At 47.8% G+C, this 20,228-nt stretch overlaps 1 protein-coding gene across 3 annotated transcripts in view; it reads right to left on the reverse strand.

Moving 5' to 3' along the window:
• Positions 1-20,228, reverse strand: part of PHKB (phosphorylase kinase regulatory subunit beta) — a 177,273-nt gene that overhangs the window by 99,029 nt on the left and 58,016 nt on the right. For all 3 annotated transcript variants that reach the window (XM_066583993.1, XM_066583995.1, XM_066583996.1), the window contains one exon: positions 9,033-9,148. In XM_066583993.1, coding sequence (XP_066440090.1) covers positions 9,033-9,148 — 116 coding nt within the window. The remainder of the gene's footprint in view (positions 1-9,032; positions 9,149-20,228) is intronic.

A 20,228-nucleotide genomic window follows, 5' to 3' on the forward strand; every position in this document is an offset into this window, starting at 1 on the left:
AGTGACTCCACCAGCAGAATAGAGAGTGCAGCTCTGGAGTATAAGACAGGATGTAACTCAGGATCAGTACAGAAAAGTAATGTATGTACACAGTGACTCCACCAGCAGAATAGGGAGTGCAGCTCTGCAGTATAATACAGAATGTAACTCAGGAGTAGTACAGGATAAGTAATGTATGTACACAGTGACTCCACCAGCAGAATAGGGAGTGCAGCTCTGGAGTATAATACAGGATGTAACTCAGGATCAGTACAGGATAAGTAATGTATGTACACAGTGACTCCACCAGCAGAATAGTGAGTGCAGCTCTGGAGTATAATACAGGATGTAACTCAGGAGCAGTACAGGATAAGTAATGTATGTACACAGTGACTCCACCAGCAGAATAGTGAGTGCAGCTCTGGAGTATAATACAGGATGTAACTCAGGATCAGTACAGGATAAGTAATGTATGTACACAGTGACTCCACCAGCAGAATACTGAGTACAGCTCTGGGGTATAATACAGGATGTAACTCAGGATCAATACAGGATAAGTAATGTATGTACACAGTGACTCCACCAGCAGAATACTGAGTGCAGCTCTGGGGTATAATAGAGGATGTAACTCAGGAGTAGTACAGGATAAGTAATGTATGTACACAGTGACTCCACCAGCAGAATAGGGAGTGCAGCTCTGGAGTATAATACAGGATGTAACTCAGGATTAGTACAGGATAAGTAATGTATGTACACAGTGACTCCAGCAGCAGAATAGGGAGTGCAGCTCTGGAGTATAATACAGGATGTAACTCAGGGGTAGTACAGGATAAGTAATGTATGTACACAGTGACTCCACCTGCAGAATAGTGAGTGCAGCTCTGGAGTATAATACAGGATGTAACTCAGGATCAGTACAGGATAAGTAATGTATGTACACAGTGACTCCACCAGCAGAACAGTGAGTGCAGCTCTGGGGTATAATACAGGATGTAACTCAGGATCAGTACAGGATAAGTAATCTATGTACACAGTGACCCCACCAGCAGCAGAATAGTGAGTGCAGCTCTTGAGTATAAGGATGTAATGCAAGATCAGCAGATCACAGACATCCAGTGCCTATGACAACATAATCAATGTCAACATACCCTCTTAAAACATCCTCTACATGTGAAAACAGAACTATAATTATAGGGCACACTGAGGATAATTTCTTTACCATATTGCTGTTTGTGGTGATAATTTGACGTGACATTATTTTGTGTCTTCTATAGACATATTCCCCATTCCAATAAATCTCGCCCTCTGATCACTTCCTATGGTAAATGGAGGACCTCCGGAAGCGGTGGATGCCAAGTATGTAAGCAGGATTGACAGATGGCTGTTTGTTTTCAGGGTCTCCTCATTTTTGTGTACCGTCCCTTTAAGATTCAGCATGTGGATTGGCTGAGAGTATTTTTTCCTCTTTACAAAACTTTCTCTTCCTCATGTGGAGACATTAAAACCTCATCTAACAGTTTCGCAGCAAACTGACTCTGCGGCTAATGAAGCAGAAATGACATTTAAATGTATTATATGCGGCTGCCGGTGACGGCGATGAGATGTTCCGTTGTAATCAGAAAACAGATACAACTCGGCTGTAAAGTGACTATTACAAGCCATTCAGTCTCATTACATCGTAGCCAACGCTCTAAGACCTGCAGCTTATCTGCAGACAGATACATCAAGAGCCCAAAGCAGCTCCGCGCTCCTCACATCCCCGGCTCCAAGCTGCTCACGTGAAGAATTAAAATTCATCCTGGGAGAGCAGAGATTTCCCAACATGCACTTACCGGCCGAATCCATTATCAGGAAACAACAAAGCAGCCAGCCATAGACTATACCTATCAGTACTGACCTCTAGTAATGTACCGTCTTCTACTCCAATCCCATCCAAAGCTGCATTCAACATTGCAGATGTCTTCTAATGTAGTGCAAACTTCTGCACAGTGTATTCGGGGAGGTTTTTCTTTCCCTTGGTGTCTTATTTAATTCAAAAAATATCCCACAATGCAATGCAACAACATAGACTGTATATGCTGAACCAGAAGGGAGGAGTTGAGCTCTGGAGACTAAGAACTTACAGGGAGTTACCAAGAAATTTCCCATCATGCCTTTACCAAGTAGATCCAATCTTAGGAACCAAGGAGCTAGCAAACCACAGAGTTTACTTATCTCTACTGACTTTGTGCAATATACGGTCTTCTACTCCAATCCCAACCAAAGCTGCACAAAAAGTTTGTTGAAAACCTCTAATGTAGGGCAAACTGCTGCACAGTTTTGGGAGCTTTCTCTTTCTCTAGATACGTTACTTAAGCACAACATATCCTGCAATGCAACAGCATAGACTGTATATGCTCTACTAGAAGGGAGTTGTGAGCTCTGGAGACTGAGGACTTACAGACAGTCAGCAAGATATATCCCATCATGCATTACCCAACTGGATCCAATATCCGGAAACAACAAAGTAGATGGGTGCAAACTTTACTTATCTGTACTGATTTTCTGTAACATCATGTGTTCTACTCCAATCCCACCCAAAGCTGCATAGAATCATTGCAGAAATCCTTTAGTGTAATGCAAACATTCTGGGAGGTTTCTCTTTCTCAAGGTAACATCTGCTGCAATGCACTTCACCAGCACATGCTGCAAAGATGCTGAATCAGCAGGGAGTTGTGGAGCTAGCAGGGAATCAGCAAGGCATTACTCATCATGCATTTACCAACCGGTCTAACTAGATGCATAGTTCATCAGTAATGAGCTTTTTCAACATCATGTCTTCTACTCCAAACACATCCAAAGATGCATAAAAAAAATTTGCAAAGGTCTTCTGCAGTGCAAACTGCTATACAATGCATGCTGGGAGATTTCTCTCTCTCTGAAGGCCCCTTATTTAAAAAAAGGGACAGCCAGCTCCTAGAAGCCCCAAACATTAAAACTATGGGCTCATGGGGGTTTGGGGTGCTGAGTCTGGGGGCGGCGCTGTCATTATCTCCTTCCTCCTCTGTCTGACAACAAAGCCACCACTCAGAAGACTACTTGTCACGACAGGACTAGTTCTCTGCCACCACTTTGGGCACTTTTTATGGGAGCTCTCCAGCAGCTTTATCATTGGCTGACTTCCTAATGGCTTTCAGCTTCCAGGTGGTCCCATCTTACAGATGCCCGCTGCTGGTTCAGTGTCTTTACAGAGCATGCATACGTATTGTGGTATTATGCCAATGTGCAGTGTGTTCGAGTGCATGCTACAAACCAAAAGGCTCTCAACCACCAAGATTAGGTGCAGCTCTGGATGTGACTGCAGCAGTAGATGGGTAAAACAAATCCTTTTATGTGACTGTGATGGGATTGGCAGATTTGAATTGTAACATGATTTGCTATTAACCAATTAAGCTCCCGATGCTGAAGACCGGTCTCCGACAGAAGCCTCTCGACTTCTGAAAAGATCCTAATTGTTGCCGTGTATACGGCTCTAGTACAGCAAAGCCGCAACGCGGAGCCGTATCCAATGCACTAAGTCAATTTGCTCGCTGTAAAAATAATTGACTTTGGGTCTGACGTTCCTGTAAAGATACAAGATAATCCCATTGCTGCAGAACCTGGGCTTGAAATCATTGAGTGAAGCTTATACCGCTCTGATAGATTTATGTCTGTGAGGTCCAAGAGTCCGTAATCTCCAGACTGGAGGAGCGAAAGGCGTAACAAGGGAACGGCTGAGGGTCTGTTACAATTGGATCTGGTCTAAACATTCTGTTTTCACAGTTTGCTACAATGTATCACATCTCAGTCTGGGCCGTGTTAAAGGGACCCTCCTGGACAAACAAAGAAGGCTGAACGGCTTCTCTGACTACCTGATGTACACTGTGCATGGCGAGTGCGCCATTACTCTAAGGGCCCTTACACGGGGCTGATAAATTGGTGAGATTCCCGCATCCAGTAAGAATCTGAACAATTCTCTCAGTGCGATGCCCGGAACGAACGACAAATGAGAATCCATTCACTTCTCGATCGGCGTTCCATGTAAACAGGCAGTTAAAATACTAACGACCACCTGTCCGTCCGTGAGTTACATGCTCCACCCCTGATCACATGATGGCGACGTCATTAAAGGTCCTAAAACAGAGCCTTACAGGACCCTGGGATGAGGTCACCATCATGTGATCGGCCATCTGGGGTCTGTGTCTGTGAGTTACATGCTCTGCCCATGATCCCATGACAGTGACATCATCACAGGTCCTTCGTCCCTGTGCGGATTACGGGTCGACTACATCCCCTACAAACCCCCGCGGCCTCAGTTGCTATGGAATACCAACGACCCCCTGTATGTAAGTGAGTGACTGAGTTACATGTGAAGATGTCACAGTCATGGGATCAGTCACCGGGGCTCTGAGCTCCACCCCTGATCACATGATGGTGACATCATCCCAGGTCCTTCACTTTATTAAAAACCTGCAGTGCCGGACAGCAGCCGTGTGCTTACAACACCTGTGATGTCATCGTCATGTTATCAGTCACCTGTGTGGGAGAAGTCAATGGTGACATCACCAGGGGGTGTTCAGGGTGTGGAGGACTCTGCTGTGCTGGTTGTGATCTCTGTTGTATGGGATGAAAAGTACATGTAGCAGAGCTGTGTGTGTGTGTGACCTGCATGTAGCAGAGCTGTATGGGATGTACATGTAAGCAGAGCTGTGTGTGTGTGACATGCATGTAGCAGAGCTGTGTGTGTGACGTGCATGTAGCAGAGCTGTGTGGAGCATTGTGCCACCAGAAACACTGGTGCTACAAATTACCTAATAATTACTAGTACCATCTATGAACGACTGCCTGCTCACTGTGAATGGAGGTGGACAGCCAGAACGATCCCCGGCGGCTCCACCTCCATTCACTGAGTGATGATCGTTCCTGTATAAAAGCAGAGAACGATATCACTGGGTCCACCTGATGGCGCACAGCAGATTGTCCCATGTATAAGGGTTTTAACACGTGATTTGCCATCACCTGCAGTCCTATGTAAAACCGCAGCTACGGATATCGCCATGCGTGCCAAATTCCGCTCCCCTGCATTTGCGAGTTGTACTATAGAAGGACGCACGGGGCAGAGAGACGGAAGCGTCTGTATACTTGAGTGAGTGGAATGAATTACGACGGCGCTAATGTGACTGGTTCCGTGTACATCTATCAGCGCTGACATCCTAATACATGGGATGGTGGAGGGAGCGCCATGATTAACTCGTCTGCCTCGCTCCCAGCTGACGTTTCATCAGCCTTCATTGCTTAATTATGATGCTTAATATCTGGGCGATGAACGCGCGTCCGTCACGCAGCGCCATCAACAATCAGCAGCAGCTCCATTTACTTTGTAAGGAGGAAGGGAAAATAAAACAATGCAGCGTAAATCACAGCGAGCCGCTTAACCGCCATGTTACACCGCGCCCCCGTGGGGTTACCTTTCAGTACCTTGGGTATGCCATTACGGTCCTTGGTGGGTCATGTGACTTAAAGTGCACTAAAAACTTTTGCATGATTTGAGTTGTTTTCTACCAACGGAACGCGATCTCCAACTACCACGGTGTAAACTCCTGCTAAACCAAGGGCTAACATAGCTGTGTCTACGGTTGTAAAAGTTTTGCGCTAGGCACATTTTACATGGGGCGGAGGAAGATATCTCGACTGTCAGGCACAGGCCGCTATCATTCCTGGCATCAAAAAAACTATCCCGTACGACGTCAGCGGCAAATATGTGTCCGCCGCAGTCATGCGATATCCTCATAAAACGCGTATAAATAGTGGAGCAGAGGGGATGGAAAAACTTATTTCCTAACTGGGGAGCCATTTGAGGGTGAGACAAAAAGTTTTCGGCTCCATCACATCCACACCAAAAGCCCAATTGCGGATTGTTGCAAAAACCTGTCCGAAAGAGCACAGCAGATGGCGCTCCTTCAGCTAGGAAATGCTGGACAGCATAGCAAGACCCCCTGGACGGAGGTCAGGGCGAAACGTGCGTCGGGGCGCAGGGGTTTCCAGATCCTCGGTCACATGGCAACATGTTATTATGCGCTTGGTTGCGCCTTTTGTAGGCTGATATAAGCAGGGTTTTCTTTCTGTGACCTTGGTGATATTTTACCTTGGATTGATGCTGCATTTCCTTCATGTTCTGTTTTTTAAATGTTTTTATTATATGTGTAATTTTTTAAGAAACACTTTAAGGATAATCTTTGCAGTTCTGTCTTGGACATGGATTTTGGGGTTGTCAGGATAGCCGGATGGACCCATTATAGTCGATGGGGTCAGTTTGTTACCATTTGGTTCAGTCATAGGGTGAATCCATTCAAGCAAAGATTATGTCTTCTTCCTCTCATAACGGAGAAGGAAAACAGAGACTGGAATGGAGCCCTTAAAGTGACCCTCCGGCCGGGACAAGCAAAGATGGCCGGACGGCTCCTCTGACTGCCTGGTGCACACTGTTCTGACTGGCCGGCCCTGATCATGTGAGCAGCATTGGCCAATGAAGGCCGGTGTAGTGCCTTAGGTCCCTTTTACATTAAACAATAATCGTTCTGATTCTCGCTGGAATCTGAATAAAGATCATTCCGTGTAAATGCCGCCAGCGACTGAACGGCGGATGATAACGCGTTTGTCGTTCAGTTTCTGCAGGCATAAAAATCAGACGACGACCGGTGCTGCAAATATTTTCCACTTGCACATTTGATATTCGTGTGTCTAAAAGTAACATTTTTTTTTTAATAAGAAAAAGTAGAGATGTGTCGCTTTTCGATGCAGAACCCACGTCAGAAAATCCGTCAAATTCACATGCAGATCTGCGGGTGCAAATCTGTAATGGAAAGGCTGGCTTCCGACCCCAACACTCGACAGAAACTGCCCTTACAAGGGTGTCAAACGACCTCCTGACAGCCAAATCGAGGAGCGAGTACTCCCTACTGATCCTCCTCAACCTCTCCGCAGCATTTGACACTGTTGACCGCAAACTCCTCCTCAGTATGCTACGCTCCATTGGCCTAAAGGACACTGCCCTCTCCTGGTTCTCCTCCTACCTATCTGACCACTCATTCAGCGTCTCCTTTGCTGGCTCTACCTCCCCTCCTCTTCCCCTTGCTGTTGGGGTCCCCCAGGCCTCCAATACCACCTGTACGCTGACGACACCCAGCTATACACCTCTTCCCATGACATCTCTGGACCATTCCTCCAAAATATCACTAACTGTCTGTCCGCTGTCTCTAACACCATGTCCTCTCTCTACCTAAAACTAAACCTCTCTAAAACTGACCTGCTGGTGTTTCTTCCTTCCACTAACCGACCTCATCCTGGCATCTCCATCTCAGAGTGTGGCACCACCATAACTCCTAGACAACATGCCCGCTGCCTTGGGGTCATATCCAACTTCAATCTCTTCTTCACCCCTACATCCAATCTCTCGCCCGAACGTGTCAGCCGCACCTCAAGAACATCGCAAGAATCCGCTCTTTTCTCACTGTGGACACGTTAAAAACGCTCACTGTCGCCCTCATCCACTCCCGGCTCGATTATTACAACCTACTGCTGATCGGCCTCCCCTGCACCAGACTCTACCCTCTCCAATCCATCCAGAATGCGGCAGCCAAGCTCATCTTCCTGTCCAGCCGCTACTCGGACGCCTCTGCCCTGTGCCGGTCACTGCACTGGCTGCCCGTTAAATATAGAATTCAATTTAAACTCGCCACCTTCATCCACAAAGCCCTCCACAGCGCAGCGCCCCCCTATATCGCCTCCCTCATCTCAAACCATCACCCCGCTCTGCTAACAAAACCAGACTGAGCGCCCCTTTAATTCGAACTTCTCATTCCCGCCCCCAAGACTTCTCCAGAGCAGCACCGGTCCTCTAGAATGCACTACCAAAGGCTACCCGAGCAATCCAGGACTCGCAGAACTTCAGGCGTTCACTAAAAAACGCACCTCTTCAGGGAGGCATATCGCATCCCCTAAACAAACCCCTCTGTACTCCGCCTGATAACATGCTCCCTGACCTACTGACTGCAATCCCTGCTAGCCATCATAAACCGCTCCTGCAGTCATACTGTTTCTGCCGTCACACGGCTAAATGTCTGACCATTGTCTATGTGTATAGCATCCCTCACATCTCCACCCCGCCATACCGTGCACATCTCCACCTCTCCATACCGCGCACATCTCCAGCACCTTTACCTTCTGTATCACCCCATTACTTGTAGTATGTAAGCTCCTTGGAGCAGGACCCTCACCCCTATTGTTTCCATCAGCTGATTACTATGTAACCGTGGTTCTGTAATGTTTGTACTTCTGTCTTTCTGTATTCCCCCTGTCTATGTAAGCGCTGCGGAATATGTTGGCGCTATACAAATGAAGATTATTAGGCGGATCCGTGTCAGAAGAATCCAATATGGATGAGCCCCGTGAACAGCCAGGAGCACAACAGGTGGTATCTGCGCAGCAAGTCTGTGCTGCTGAGAAGGACTGAAGGCGCCCATTCTGGTAGTCAGAGGGGGTCTCAGTCATTGGCCCTATCCATTATCACATCAACCCCTTACCCTCAATTATGGGTACAGCCAATGACAAACCTCTCACAGGGCGGAATCAGGATGTCACCCTTTACATACAGGAAGCCAAGCTGTAAACTTTAGAAGCCTTCCTGGACACCGAGAGCCACCGAGCGCATTGTAGACTGACGAGTGCCGCTTCCCCTTTAATTCCTGCACTTAGATATATGGCTCTGAGCGGTCCGGCTGATGAGACCGATGCCGTGTCCTAGACACAATCATAAAACTAAACACAAATGGAATAAAGCAGAAACACATTGTTCCCCTAAGCTGGAGCAGCATCACTTAGCCGTGCGCACTCATTACTCGGCTCTGCTAATCCAATCTATTTATACAGAACCTCCATAAAGCTTGCCATAAGGAATAATAGGCAAATCAAATGGGGCTGCGACTTAATTAGCTCATCAATGTGAAGAAATAATGAAACGCGCTGTGCGCAAATACCTTGAATGTAATTCTGTGCTGCCGTTGTTGTATTTGCTGCCTCTCTCCCAGATCCCAAAGTCTGGCACTCGGTACGCTCGCTCCACGCAGAAGACCAGGTTCTGGATGAAGGACACCTGGAACGAGAAAGAGTTATGAAAATACGGGGAAGAGGAGAAGGGTCACAGGGGGCGATTACTGCATGCAAAACACGGCCAGGGGCAAGTGAGGGGCCAAAGAGGGAGACAAGCAAGTTGGTGAGGAAGAAGGAAAGTGGCAGGTGATTGGTCGGTAGCACCAAGTAACGGGAACCAGACGGGCACACACAGTGGTGAGGAAGAAGATAAAGGGCCAGGATAGTGAGATGTGATGGGCAGGTAGCACCAAGCAATGGGACAAGGAAGCATATGGGGCAGGTAGGGTGGTGAGGAGGAAAAATAGATAAAGGGCCAGGATAGTGAGATGTAATAAGCCAATAAAACTGAGCAATGGGACAAGGAACCAGATGGGGCAGGTAGGGTGGTGAGGAGGAAGATGGTAAAGGGCCAGGAAAGTGAGATCAGATGGGCAGGTAGCACTGAGCAATGGGACAAGGAACCAGATGGGGCAGGTAGGGTGGTGAGGAGGAAAAATAGATAAAGGGCCAGGATAGTGAGATGTAATAAGCCAATAAAACTGAGCAATGGGACAAGGAACCAGATGGGGCAGGTAGGGTAGTGAGGAGGAAGATGATAAAGGGCCAAGAAAGTGAGATGTGATGGGCAGGTGGCACTGAGCAATGGGACAAGGAACCAGATGGGGCAGGTAGGGTGGTGAGGAGGAAAAATAGATAAAGGGCCAGGATAGTGAGATGTAATAAGCCAATAGCACCAAGAACTGGGACAAGGAACCAGGTGGGACAGGTAAGGGTGGTGAGGAGGAAAAAGAGATAAAGGGCCAGGAAAGTGATGGACTGGTAGCACCAAGCAGGGGGAATCAGATGGGATTGACACACAGTGGTGAAGAGGATGAAGATAAAGGGCCAGGAAAGTGATGGGCCAGTAGCACCAAGCAATGGGAACCAGATAGGCGGACACAGTGGTGAGGAAGAGGAAGATAAAGGGCCAGGATAGTGAGATGTAATGGGCCAATAGCACCAAGAACTGGGACAAGGAATCAGATGGGGCAGATAGCGTGGTGAGGAGGATAAAGAGATAAAGTGGGATGTGATGGGCTGGCAGCACTGAGCAATAGAGCAGATGGGCAACAAGACAGAAGGGATGGAAACATGGAGGGACCACAGGCAGACTACAACAGGGACAAACCTAATAGGTGGGGGAAATAGACCATAAACAAAAAGCAATGGGGCAGACAGGCCAGAAATGGACTGACCAAGTGAACCAAGAGTAAGGCCTGGTTTACATTGGTCAAGTAACTGGGCGCGGTTCACTAGCCCCAACTAATGGGGTCAGTACTTGACTTGCCCTCATATTTTTGTGTTTATTGGTCAATTAACTGGCCCTAATGAACGGCGCCCAGAAAACAAAGGTACTTTCCCTGTGTAAACATACGGGTAAGTGCACAAGACACTACAGAGGGGAGTGCACAATGGAGGGGGGGGGCAGGAGAGGGCGAGCGGGAGAGCAACCTCACTATCAGCCTGACCACTCAGCTCTCCCCTGCGCTCGCTCGCTTCTGCTACATCCACGCGACCAGCGAGTACGAGAAAAACAGCAAGCAATGGAAGAATAGGAGGGACACAAAAATAGATAACCACAAACATTGTAGGATGTCGGACCCGACAAACCCCGACATCACCAGGACAACCGCAGGTACCAGGAGTAATGGAGACAAATGCCCCTTCCTGGGGCAGACCGGTCTGAGCGTCTCCCTACAACCTCAACTGCATCATGGGAGTCAATTAGCAACACTGCAGTTGGAAGATCTGTCACACTGACACGAGCGGCTCAGCTGTGAAATGCGCAATACCGGAAAAACTGCGAGACGGAGAGAATAGAAATGAAGAGACTGGATGGAACTAACAAAGATCGAAAGACAAAGCAGAACATGATTGGAAGATCAAAGGGCGAGCGTGCTGGAGAGCGGGGCGAGGGGATGGAGGCGCAGAACGCCAACCTCCACGTATCCGAACAGCATTCCTGTGTAATTAAGTGAAGTGGAAACTGATCAAAGAGCAGCGGCGTCTTATGTCACCTGCGGTGTGCGAGCGGGAGTCTGCCGCGACAACCACACGCTTCTCCATAGGCAGGAGGCTGTAGGTGCTGCCACTCGCCCGGGCATGCATGCTGGGGGATCCTTCTTGACAGGTGCCCAAATTGTAGAGAGTGAGAGGTGCCACAAGCACTCCGGGAATTAGTGGATGCTATAGAGCAAGTTCTCACTGCAGGAGGCGGCTCAGGAGCGCCCCCACCTGTATAGGTAGTGAGGTGCAGTCGTGTCAGTGAGGTTGGACATCGGCTGGCGTGCTCACGGCAAGCTTCGTCTCCCAAGATCCACTCCTCGATGCAGTGTCATGTGCGTACCAGAAATACATTATAGAAGGCATGACCCGGGGCGGACAGCGCAGGGGGCGCCGACGGGTGCTTAATGATCATCACCAGGAGAGTCTGCCTAAAACTGTCCATGCGAACACACAAGCGACTACGGCAGAAATCACATCCACATTCAGCACAGGAGGCCGCACAGGTATATATCCCGTGGGCCGGCGCGGGAGGCCGCACATGTATATATCCCGTGGGCCGGCGCGGGAGGCCGCACGAGTATATCCCGCAGGTCGGAGCGGGAGGTCGCACACATTTATCCTGCAGGTCGGAGCCGGAGGCCGCACGCGTATATCCCGCAGGTCAGCGGAGCGTTCTTTACCTTCTATGGGATATAGGGGCAGAAGACCCCCCCAGAGCGCCTCTTATCACTACAACACAGGACACACAGCATCACATCAGGGCTCATGGGGTTATTAGCTTGTGTCTAGAGGACGGGCAGCATGTGGTTTCTATATGGCACAGACCCCATGAAGCCAGGTACCCCAATTGTCCACAATGCACTGTGCAGGCAGGTGGCGGCTCCATACTAGTGGGGGCACATTCACCCGACATGAGCCCCCCTGAGCACTTATGGGATGTGGTGGAAAGGTCCATTTAGCCCCGAGATCCTGCACCTGCAAAAACCCCTGAGCTGTGGGGGCATCTAGACCTCTTCTGTCCACTTGAAGTAATTCAATGTGGCATAAGTTCTACATTTTGCCAGGCTGGAAAGGTCCCTACACAATATTCATTTCTGTCCCATGACTTCTGGCACATTGGTGTATAAAGAGTAACACAGCACCCATTGCCCTGTTCCATGCAGCAGTGTCCGACCCTGGAGAAGGGAATTTGGTGAGTCCCATTAATTTACACATGTGCTATAATAGTTCACTTCGAAAGAAGTGTGTCTGTCAACAACATCGCAGATGGTGTCCAATGGCAACCAGCAGAATAGTGAGTGCAGCTCTGGAGTATAATACAGGATGTAACTCAGGATCAGTACAGGATAAGTAATGTATGTACACAGTGACTCCACCAGCAGAATAGTGAGTGCAGCTCTGGAGTATAATACAGGATGTAACTCAGGATCAGTAATGTATGTACACAGTGACTCCACTAGCAGAATAGTGAGTGCAGCTCTGGGGTATAATACAGGATGTAACTCAGGATCAGTAATGTATGTACACAGTGACTCCACTAGCAGAATAGTGAGTGCAGCTCTGGGGTATAATACAGGACGTAACTCAGGATCAGTAATGTATGTACACAGTGACTCCACCAGCAGAATAGTGAGTGCAGCTCTGGGGTATAATACAGGATGTAACTCAGGATCAGTACAGGATAAGTAATGTCTGTACACAGTGACTCCACCAGCAGAATAGTGAGTGCAGCTCTGGAGTATAATACAGGATGTAACTCAGGATCAGTACAGGATAAGTAATGTATGTACACAGTGACTCCACCAGCAGAATAGTGAGTGCAGCTCTGGGGTAGAATACAGGATGTAACTCAGGATCAGTAATGTATGTACACAGTGACTCCACCAGCAGAATAGTGAGTGCAGCTCTGGGGTATAATACAGGATGTAACTCAGGATCAGTAATGTATGTACACAGTGACTCCACCAGCAGAATAGTGAGTGCAGCTCTGGGGTATAATACAGGATGTAACTCAGGATCAGTACAGGATCAGTAATGTATGTACACAGTGACTCCACCAGCAGAATAGTGAGTGCAGCTCTGGAGTATAATACAGGATGTAACTCAGGAGCAGTACAGGATAAGTAATGTATGTACACAGTGACTCCACCAGCAGAATAGTGAGTGCAGCTCTGGAGTATAATACAGGATGTAACTCAGGATCAGTACAGGATAAGTAATGTATGTACACAGTGACACCACAAGCAGAATAGTGAGTGCAGCTCTGGGGTATAATACAGGATGTAACTCGGGATCAGTACAGGATCAGTAATGTATGTACACAGTGACTCCACCAGCAGAATAGTGAGTGCAGCTCTGGAGTATAATACAGGATGTAACTCAGGAGCAGTACAGGATAAGTAATGTATGTACACAGTGACTCCACCAGCAGAATAGTGAGTGCAGCTCTGGAGTATAATACAGGATGTAACTCAGGATCAGTAATGTATGTACACAGTGACTCCACCAGCAGAATAGTGAGTGCAGCTCTGGAGTATAATACAGGATGTAACTCAGGATCAGTAATGTATGTACACAGTGACTCCACCAGCAGAATAGTGAGTGCAGCTCTGGAGTATAATACAGGATGTAACTCAGGATCAGTAAAGGATAAGTAATGTATGTACACAGTGACACCACAAGCAGAATAGTGAGTGCAGCTCTGGGGTATAATACAGGATGTAACTCGGGATCAGTACAGGATAAGTAATGTATGTACACAGTGACTCCACCAGCAGAATAGTGAGTGCAGCTCTGCAGTATAATACAGGATGTAAATCAGGATCAGTACAGGATAAGTAATGTATATACACAGTGACTCCACTAGCAGAATAGTGAGTGCAGCTCTGGGGTATAATACAGGATGTAACTCAGGATCAGTAATGTATGTACACAGTGACTCCACCAGCAGAATAGTGAGTGCAGCTCTGGAGTATAATACAGGATGTAACTCCGGATCAGTACAGGATAAGTAATGTATGTACACAGTGACTCCACCAGCAGAATAGTGAGTGCAGCTCTGGAGTATAATACAGGATGTAACTCAGGATCAGTACAGGATAAGTAATGTATGTACACAGTGACTCCACCAGCAGAATAGTGAGTGCAGCTCTGCAGTATAATACAGGATGTAACTCAGGAGCAGTACAGGATAAGTAATGTATGTACACAGTGACTCCACCAGCAGAATAGTGAGTGCAGCTGTGGGATATAATACAGGATGTAACTCAGGATCAGTACAGGATAGGTAATGTATGTACACAGTGACTTCACCAGCAAAATAGTGAGTGCAGCTCTGGGATATAATACAGGATGTAACTCAGGAGCAGTACAGGATAAGTAATGTATGTACACAGTGACTCCACCAGCAGAATAGTGAGTGCAGCTCTGGGATATAATACAGGATGTAACTCAGGAGCAGTACAGGATAAGTAATGTATGTACACAGTGACTCCACCAGCAGAATAGTGAGTGCAGCTCTGGGATATAATACAGGATGTAACTCAGGAGCAGTACAGGATAAGTAATGTATGTACACAGTGACTTCACCAGCAGAATAGTGAGTGCAGCTCTGCAGTATAATACAGGATGTAACTGAGGATCAGTACAGGATAAGTAATGTATGTACACAGTGACTCCACCAGCAGAATAGTGAGTACAGCTCTGCAGTATAATACAGGATGTAACTCAGGATCAGTAATGTATGTACACAGTGACTCCATCAGCAGAATAGTGAGTGCAGCTCTGGAGTATAATACAGGATGCAGACAGCGGACACAAAAAGGGGTGGTGTTATAAACTGAATAAGACATAAGAGAAAAAAAAGAATCTTGGAATGATCCTTTATTAGTTTCCGCTTTTCTTGAAAAAAAAAAAAAAAATTAGAAGCAAAAATCTGAACTAAATGGAAAATGTCGTTTCTACGGTTACCGCCGAAAGACCAGACGAGGAAATGACCGCCAACGCTGACACTGAAGTTCATCTCGGAGCGACTTAGATTCCATTTACACAATAGCGATATAAATGTAATGTAAATATTGAAAGATTCATTAACTCCAATAAGAGGCTGCAGTTAAATAAAAGCCACAGCGGGAGGAGGATACGTGAGCGGCGGCGGCGGGCGCAGAACGCCATTATAATAATGCCGGCTTCAGAAGGCGAGCGCCAAAGTAAAAGGAGCTGTTTATAAGTCAAAGCCGACTGGCGGTATATAATCAGCTCGCTGCTTAGCGAGTCCCACAGTCAGAATATGGATTTAGGAACAAGACGGAGATGCAGTTGCTTGTGAACGATAAGGTGAAGAAAGCCGGGGCCAATCTCCCGGTAATAGCCTGTCTGCCGGCGACGCCGAGGAAATACATTTCTAAACATATAAGAACAGAAACCCAGACGGAAAATGAAATGAAATTGTAATCGCCACTCAATAAAAGACACAAAAACAAAATCGGATTTCTCTTCTCCGAGTCGTTTACCGCGGAACACAGAAGTGATACAGAGAGGGAAGAGAATAGAAGGAATTAGGTCGGAACGGAGAAAAGCGAGGATGGCGGCGGTATGAACGCAGTCAGCACTGACTGGGGTTTATAATGGAGAAGTGGCCCTCAGGAGCGGAGCAGTAGGCAGGCAGGTAGGTAGGTAAGTGGGGGGGGGGGGGGGGGGGAGTATTATAAGGAACTGAAGAGCCACAAGTGTAATAACCAGGGGAGAAGAAAACTGGAGGTGCTGCCCTCAGCCGCCAATTGCCCACTGCTCCACCCTTTGTTAACCCCAAGAAATTTTTAAAAACATCAATATATCGAGAATTTCTCAAAAAAATCCATAACGATTTATAAGAGAATCTCCAACATGTAAGTTAAAAGCATTCTCCAGCTCTTCAAAATTGAGGACCTATCCACAGGATGGGCGATCAGTAGCTGATTTGCAGGGGATGGCCGCCCAGAGCCCCAGTGGATCATCTGTTCACAGGTCATTGTTCCCTTGTACAAAGCAGGAAGCAGCTAGCTCCGTACACTGGGAAGTGGCTGGGCAAGGTATTGCAGGCATAGTTCCCACTAAAGTGGGCAGGATTGCCAAGGATTGGTCATCGATTTTTAAGAGCTGGAAAATCCCTTTATATTGCACTTCCAACTTCTTAACCCACAGCGGCTGATCCAGTCTAAACACAGGCAGATCATCACAAATTACCTCCTGGAATTGAAGAACTACAGTTAGACTTCCGGCCAATTTCTACTAACAACCTCTCCTGAGGATAGGTCATCAATAGTTGATCAATTGGGGTCCAATCAAGGAGAAGTAGGTCGGGAGTTCAGAGGTCAGTGACAGCCGAGGACCCGGAGGAGTAGCCTTCTCTTTTGTGTAGTGCTCACTGAGTGCCATGTAGTGACTGGAGAAAGCAGATGATCACGTGATTGCCGGTTGCCCTCCTGGCACAGCAGAGCTACAGGGTCTGTCAGGTCTGATATGGGTCTGCTATCATCACTACAGGGGGAGGTTTTCCCTGTAACTGGGGCTCCTATGGATGCGGCTCCTATGGATGCGGCTCCTATGGACGCCCCAGCTACAGTGGAAAAGTGTGAAACAGGAAAAAAATGTCAGGGTGCATGTTCCCAAGAGGTCTTATACGAGGTCATGGGGGACAGAGATGGTAAAAAAAATATATAAATAAATACATTTTATATATTATGAATATATCAGAAAAACAATCTGAAACAAAAAAAAAATTTGGTAGCTGAAGGAAAAAAATGCGTGTTCCCGATGTAGCGCAATCATCTACAAAGCTTTTTGCAAGCTTTCATTTGAGCAAATATAAGTTTTTCTGCATGCACAAACTGAACAGCGAACAGATTCTGGTTGGTTGTTCAGTCTGGGCATTTACCCCGAAAGATTCATTGGCCCGTGTAAAAGGGCCCTCATAAGGCCACAGAGAGAGCCCCGATGCCACGCTGCGTCCCGCCAAGCCTGGCACTTGTAACAGCCCGCTGTATCTTCTGTGTAACCAGCTCCTTGTGGACTCCTGCTGCCATCGGGTCTTACTCTTTTCTCCGGCCGTCTCCCCGACTCCGCACCCCCATCTTCACAGCGAACTCCATGGCTGGATGTAGATTCATGCTTATGAACGTGTCCTTAATTCCTGCAGGTTTACGGTCCACCGAGAGTCAAAAAATGTGCTTTTCCCTCTCCATAAAACTTTATGACGGTCTCAGCGGTAATCTTTATTAACGGTAATAAGTAGCGAGCGAAGCAAATGCATAAACAAGACCGGCCTGTAATGGCCGATACCAGGAAGCAGCAAGATGATAATGGAACCAAGAAACAGTATAGAAGTGATGAATGGCAGGAGGGCATGGCGTCCGCTACGGTGCAAGGCATGGGGAGAACAGGTACAGAAACCCAGAACACTCCTGGTTACAACCAACCCCCCCCCCCCTAGAAGTTGTCAGAGGGAGGAAACTTCCTGTGTGATTGTAACGCTGATAGAAGTGATTACATATCAGAGCAAAATGATCATTTATTGTGGAGAACCGACCCCTCGTAGGGAGACTCTAGTACCCTGTTGTACCACCTCTAGCTTGGATACAAGATGTAATACGGGGGGGGCATGGAGGCTCTAGTACCCTGTTGTACCGCCTCTAGCTTGGATACAAGATGTGATACGGGGGGCATGGAGACTCTAGTACCCTGTTGTACCGCGTCTAGCTTGGATACAAGATGTAATACGGGGGGCATGGAGGCTCTAGTACCCTGTTGTACCACCTCTAGCTTGGATACAAGATGTGATACGGGGGGCATGGAGGCTCTAGTACCCTGTTGTACCGCCTCTAGCTTGGATACAAGATGTGATACGGGGGCATGGAGGCTCTAGTACCCTGTTGTACCGCCTCTAGCTTGGATACAAGATGTGATACAAGCAGGCATGGAGGCTCTAGTACCCTGTTGAACCGCCTCTAGCTTGGATACAAGATGTGATACAGGTAACTATGGAGGCTCTAGTACCATGTTGTACCGCCTCTAGCTTGGCTACAAGATGTGATACGGGCGGGCATGGAGGCTCTAGTACCCATTTTGTACCGACTCTAGCTTGGATATAAGATGTGATACAGGGGGCATGGAGGTTCTAGTACCCTGTTGTACCGCCTCTAACTTGGATACAGGATGTGATACAGGCAGGCATGTAGGTTCTAGTACCCGGTTGAACCGCCTCTAGCTTGGATACAAGATGTGATATGGGCAGGCATGGAGGCTCTAGTACCCTGTTGTACCGCCTCTAGCTTGGATACAAGATGTGATACTGGAGGGCATGGAGGCTCTAGTACCCTGTTGTACCGCCTCTAGCTTGGATACAAGATGTGATACAAGCAGGCATGGAGGCTCTAGTACCCTGTTGAACCGCCTCTAGCTTGGCTACAAGATGTGATATGGGCAGGCATGGAGACTCTAGTACCATGTTGTACCGCCTCTAGCTTGGCTACAAGATGTGATACAAGTGGGCATGGAGGCTCTAGTACCCTGTTGAACCGCCTCTAGCTTGGATACAAGATGTGATACAGGTAACTATGGAGGCTCTAGTACCATGTTGTACCACCTCTAGCTTGGATACCTGATGTGATACAGGTAACAATAGAGGAGCTACTACCCTAATGTACTGCCTTTAGCTTGTATACAAGATGTGGTACAGAGCATAGAGGCTCTAGTTCCCTGTTGGGCTGTCTCTAGCTTGGATACAAGATGTGATACGGGGGGCATGGAAGCTCTAGTAACCTGTTACACCACCTCTAGCTTGGATACAAGATGGGATATGGGCAGGCATAGAGACTTTAGTACCCTGCTGTACCACTTCTAGCTTAGATACAAGACGGTTGTATGCAATGGCCCCCTAGACATCACATCAACAGTGGGCAGTGCGCCGCTGCACAGCAAAGGTAGCATTGAGGAAGTCACTCCTAGGTCTCCAGACACGAATACATCTGTTGTCAGTGCTCAAAATTAACCTGGACTTGTCGCTCAAAACAACCTAGTTCCCCTCCTTAGTGTCCAGTTTTATCCTTCATGACACCACTGCAAACAGAAGCGATGGTGGGGGTGAGAGGCCGTAGACGTATTGAGCGCCGTGAGACCAAATGTCCTTCAGCCAAGTGCCTGGAAATGGTCCCGGTAGACACAGGGGTGTAACGATGGCGCCCCCTGTCTCTGGATGGTGGACAACTGAACAGTTGGAGCTGACGATGCTGGTAGGACGATCAGACGCTCCTCTCTACTGGTGGTCTGTGGGGGGCGTTCCGAGCCCGGTCACCTTGTGTACCCTCACACATCCACTGATCCCAACACCTCCTAACAGTCTGGTCAGACACTCCTCTCTACTGGTGGTCTGTAGGGGGGTCTTGAGCCCAGTCACCTTGTGTGCCCCCATCCACTGGTCTCAACACCTCCTAAGAGTCTGGTCAGACGCTCCTCTCTACTGGTGGTCTGTAGGGGGCGTCCTGAGCCCGGTCACCTTGTGTGCCCTCACACATCCACTGGTCCCAATACCTCCTAAGAGTCTGGTCAGACGCTCCTCTTTACTGGTGGTCTGTAGGGGGGGCATCCTGTGTGCCCCTCTCGGACTCTGGTAACGGTGAAGTCTCTTCCCTGAGTTGTAGAGGCATCTAGTGGTCAACAAGCTCTACAAGTGGAAGAAGAGGTCACTACACACAAGGAGCCTCCGAGAGCCTCTTATAGGCCAAGGGGGGAACCACTTTTAGGGTCTCCGGTGACGAGACCGTTCATCTAATCATTTGTATATCTGCCCGAGATGCCAAGTTCTGCAGCAAAATGAAAACTCCTTTGTAGAATAACTAGTGAAGGTCTTTTTGAATTCTGTAATGAAGGTTTTTAGCGGTTGTCACCCAGAATTAGTTGCTACGTATGTAATTTCAGGTGGAAACATGCAGAATTGGCGCATTTCAGCTTATGTCCGACTGTAGGCAGAGCGAAATGTGCCCTGGATATTATGTACAGAT

Source organism: Eleutherodactylus coqui, chromosome 11 (genome assembly GCF_035609145.1).
Source record: "Eleutherodactylus coqui strain aEleCoq1 chromosome 11, aEleCoq1.hap1, whole genome shotgun sequence".
NCBI classification, from domain to species: Eukaryota; Metazoa; Chordata; class Amphibia; order Anura; family Eleutherodactylidae; genus Eleutherodactylus; species Eleutherodactylus coqui.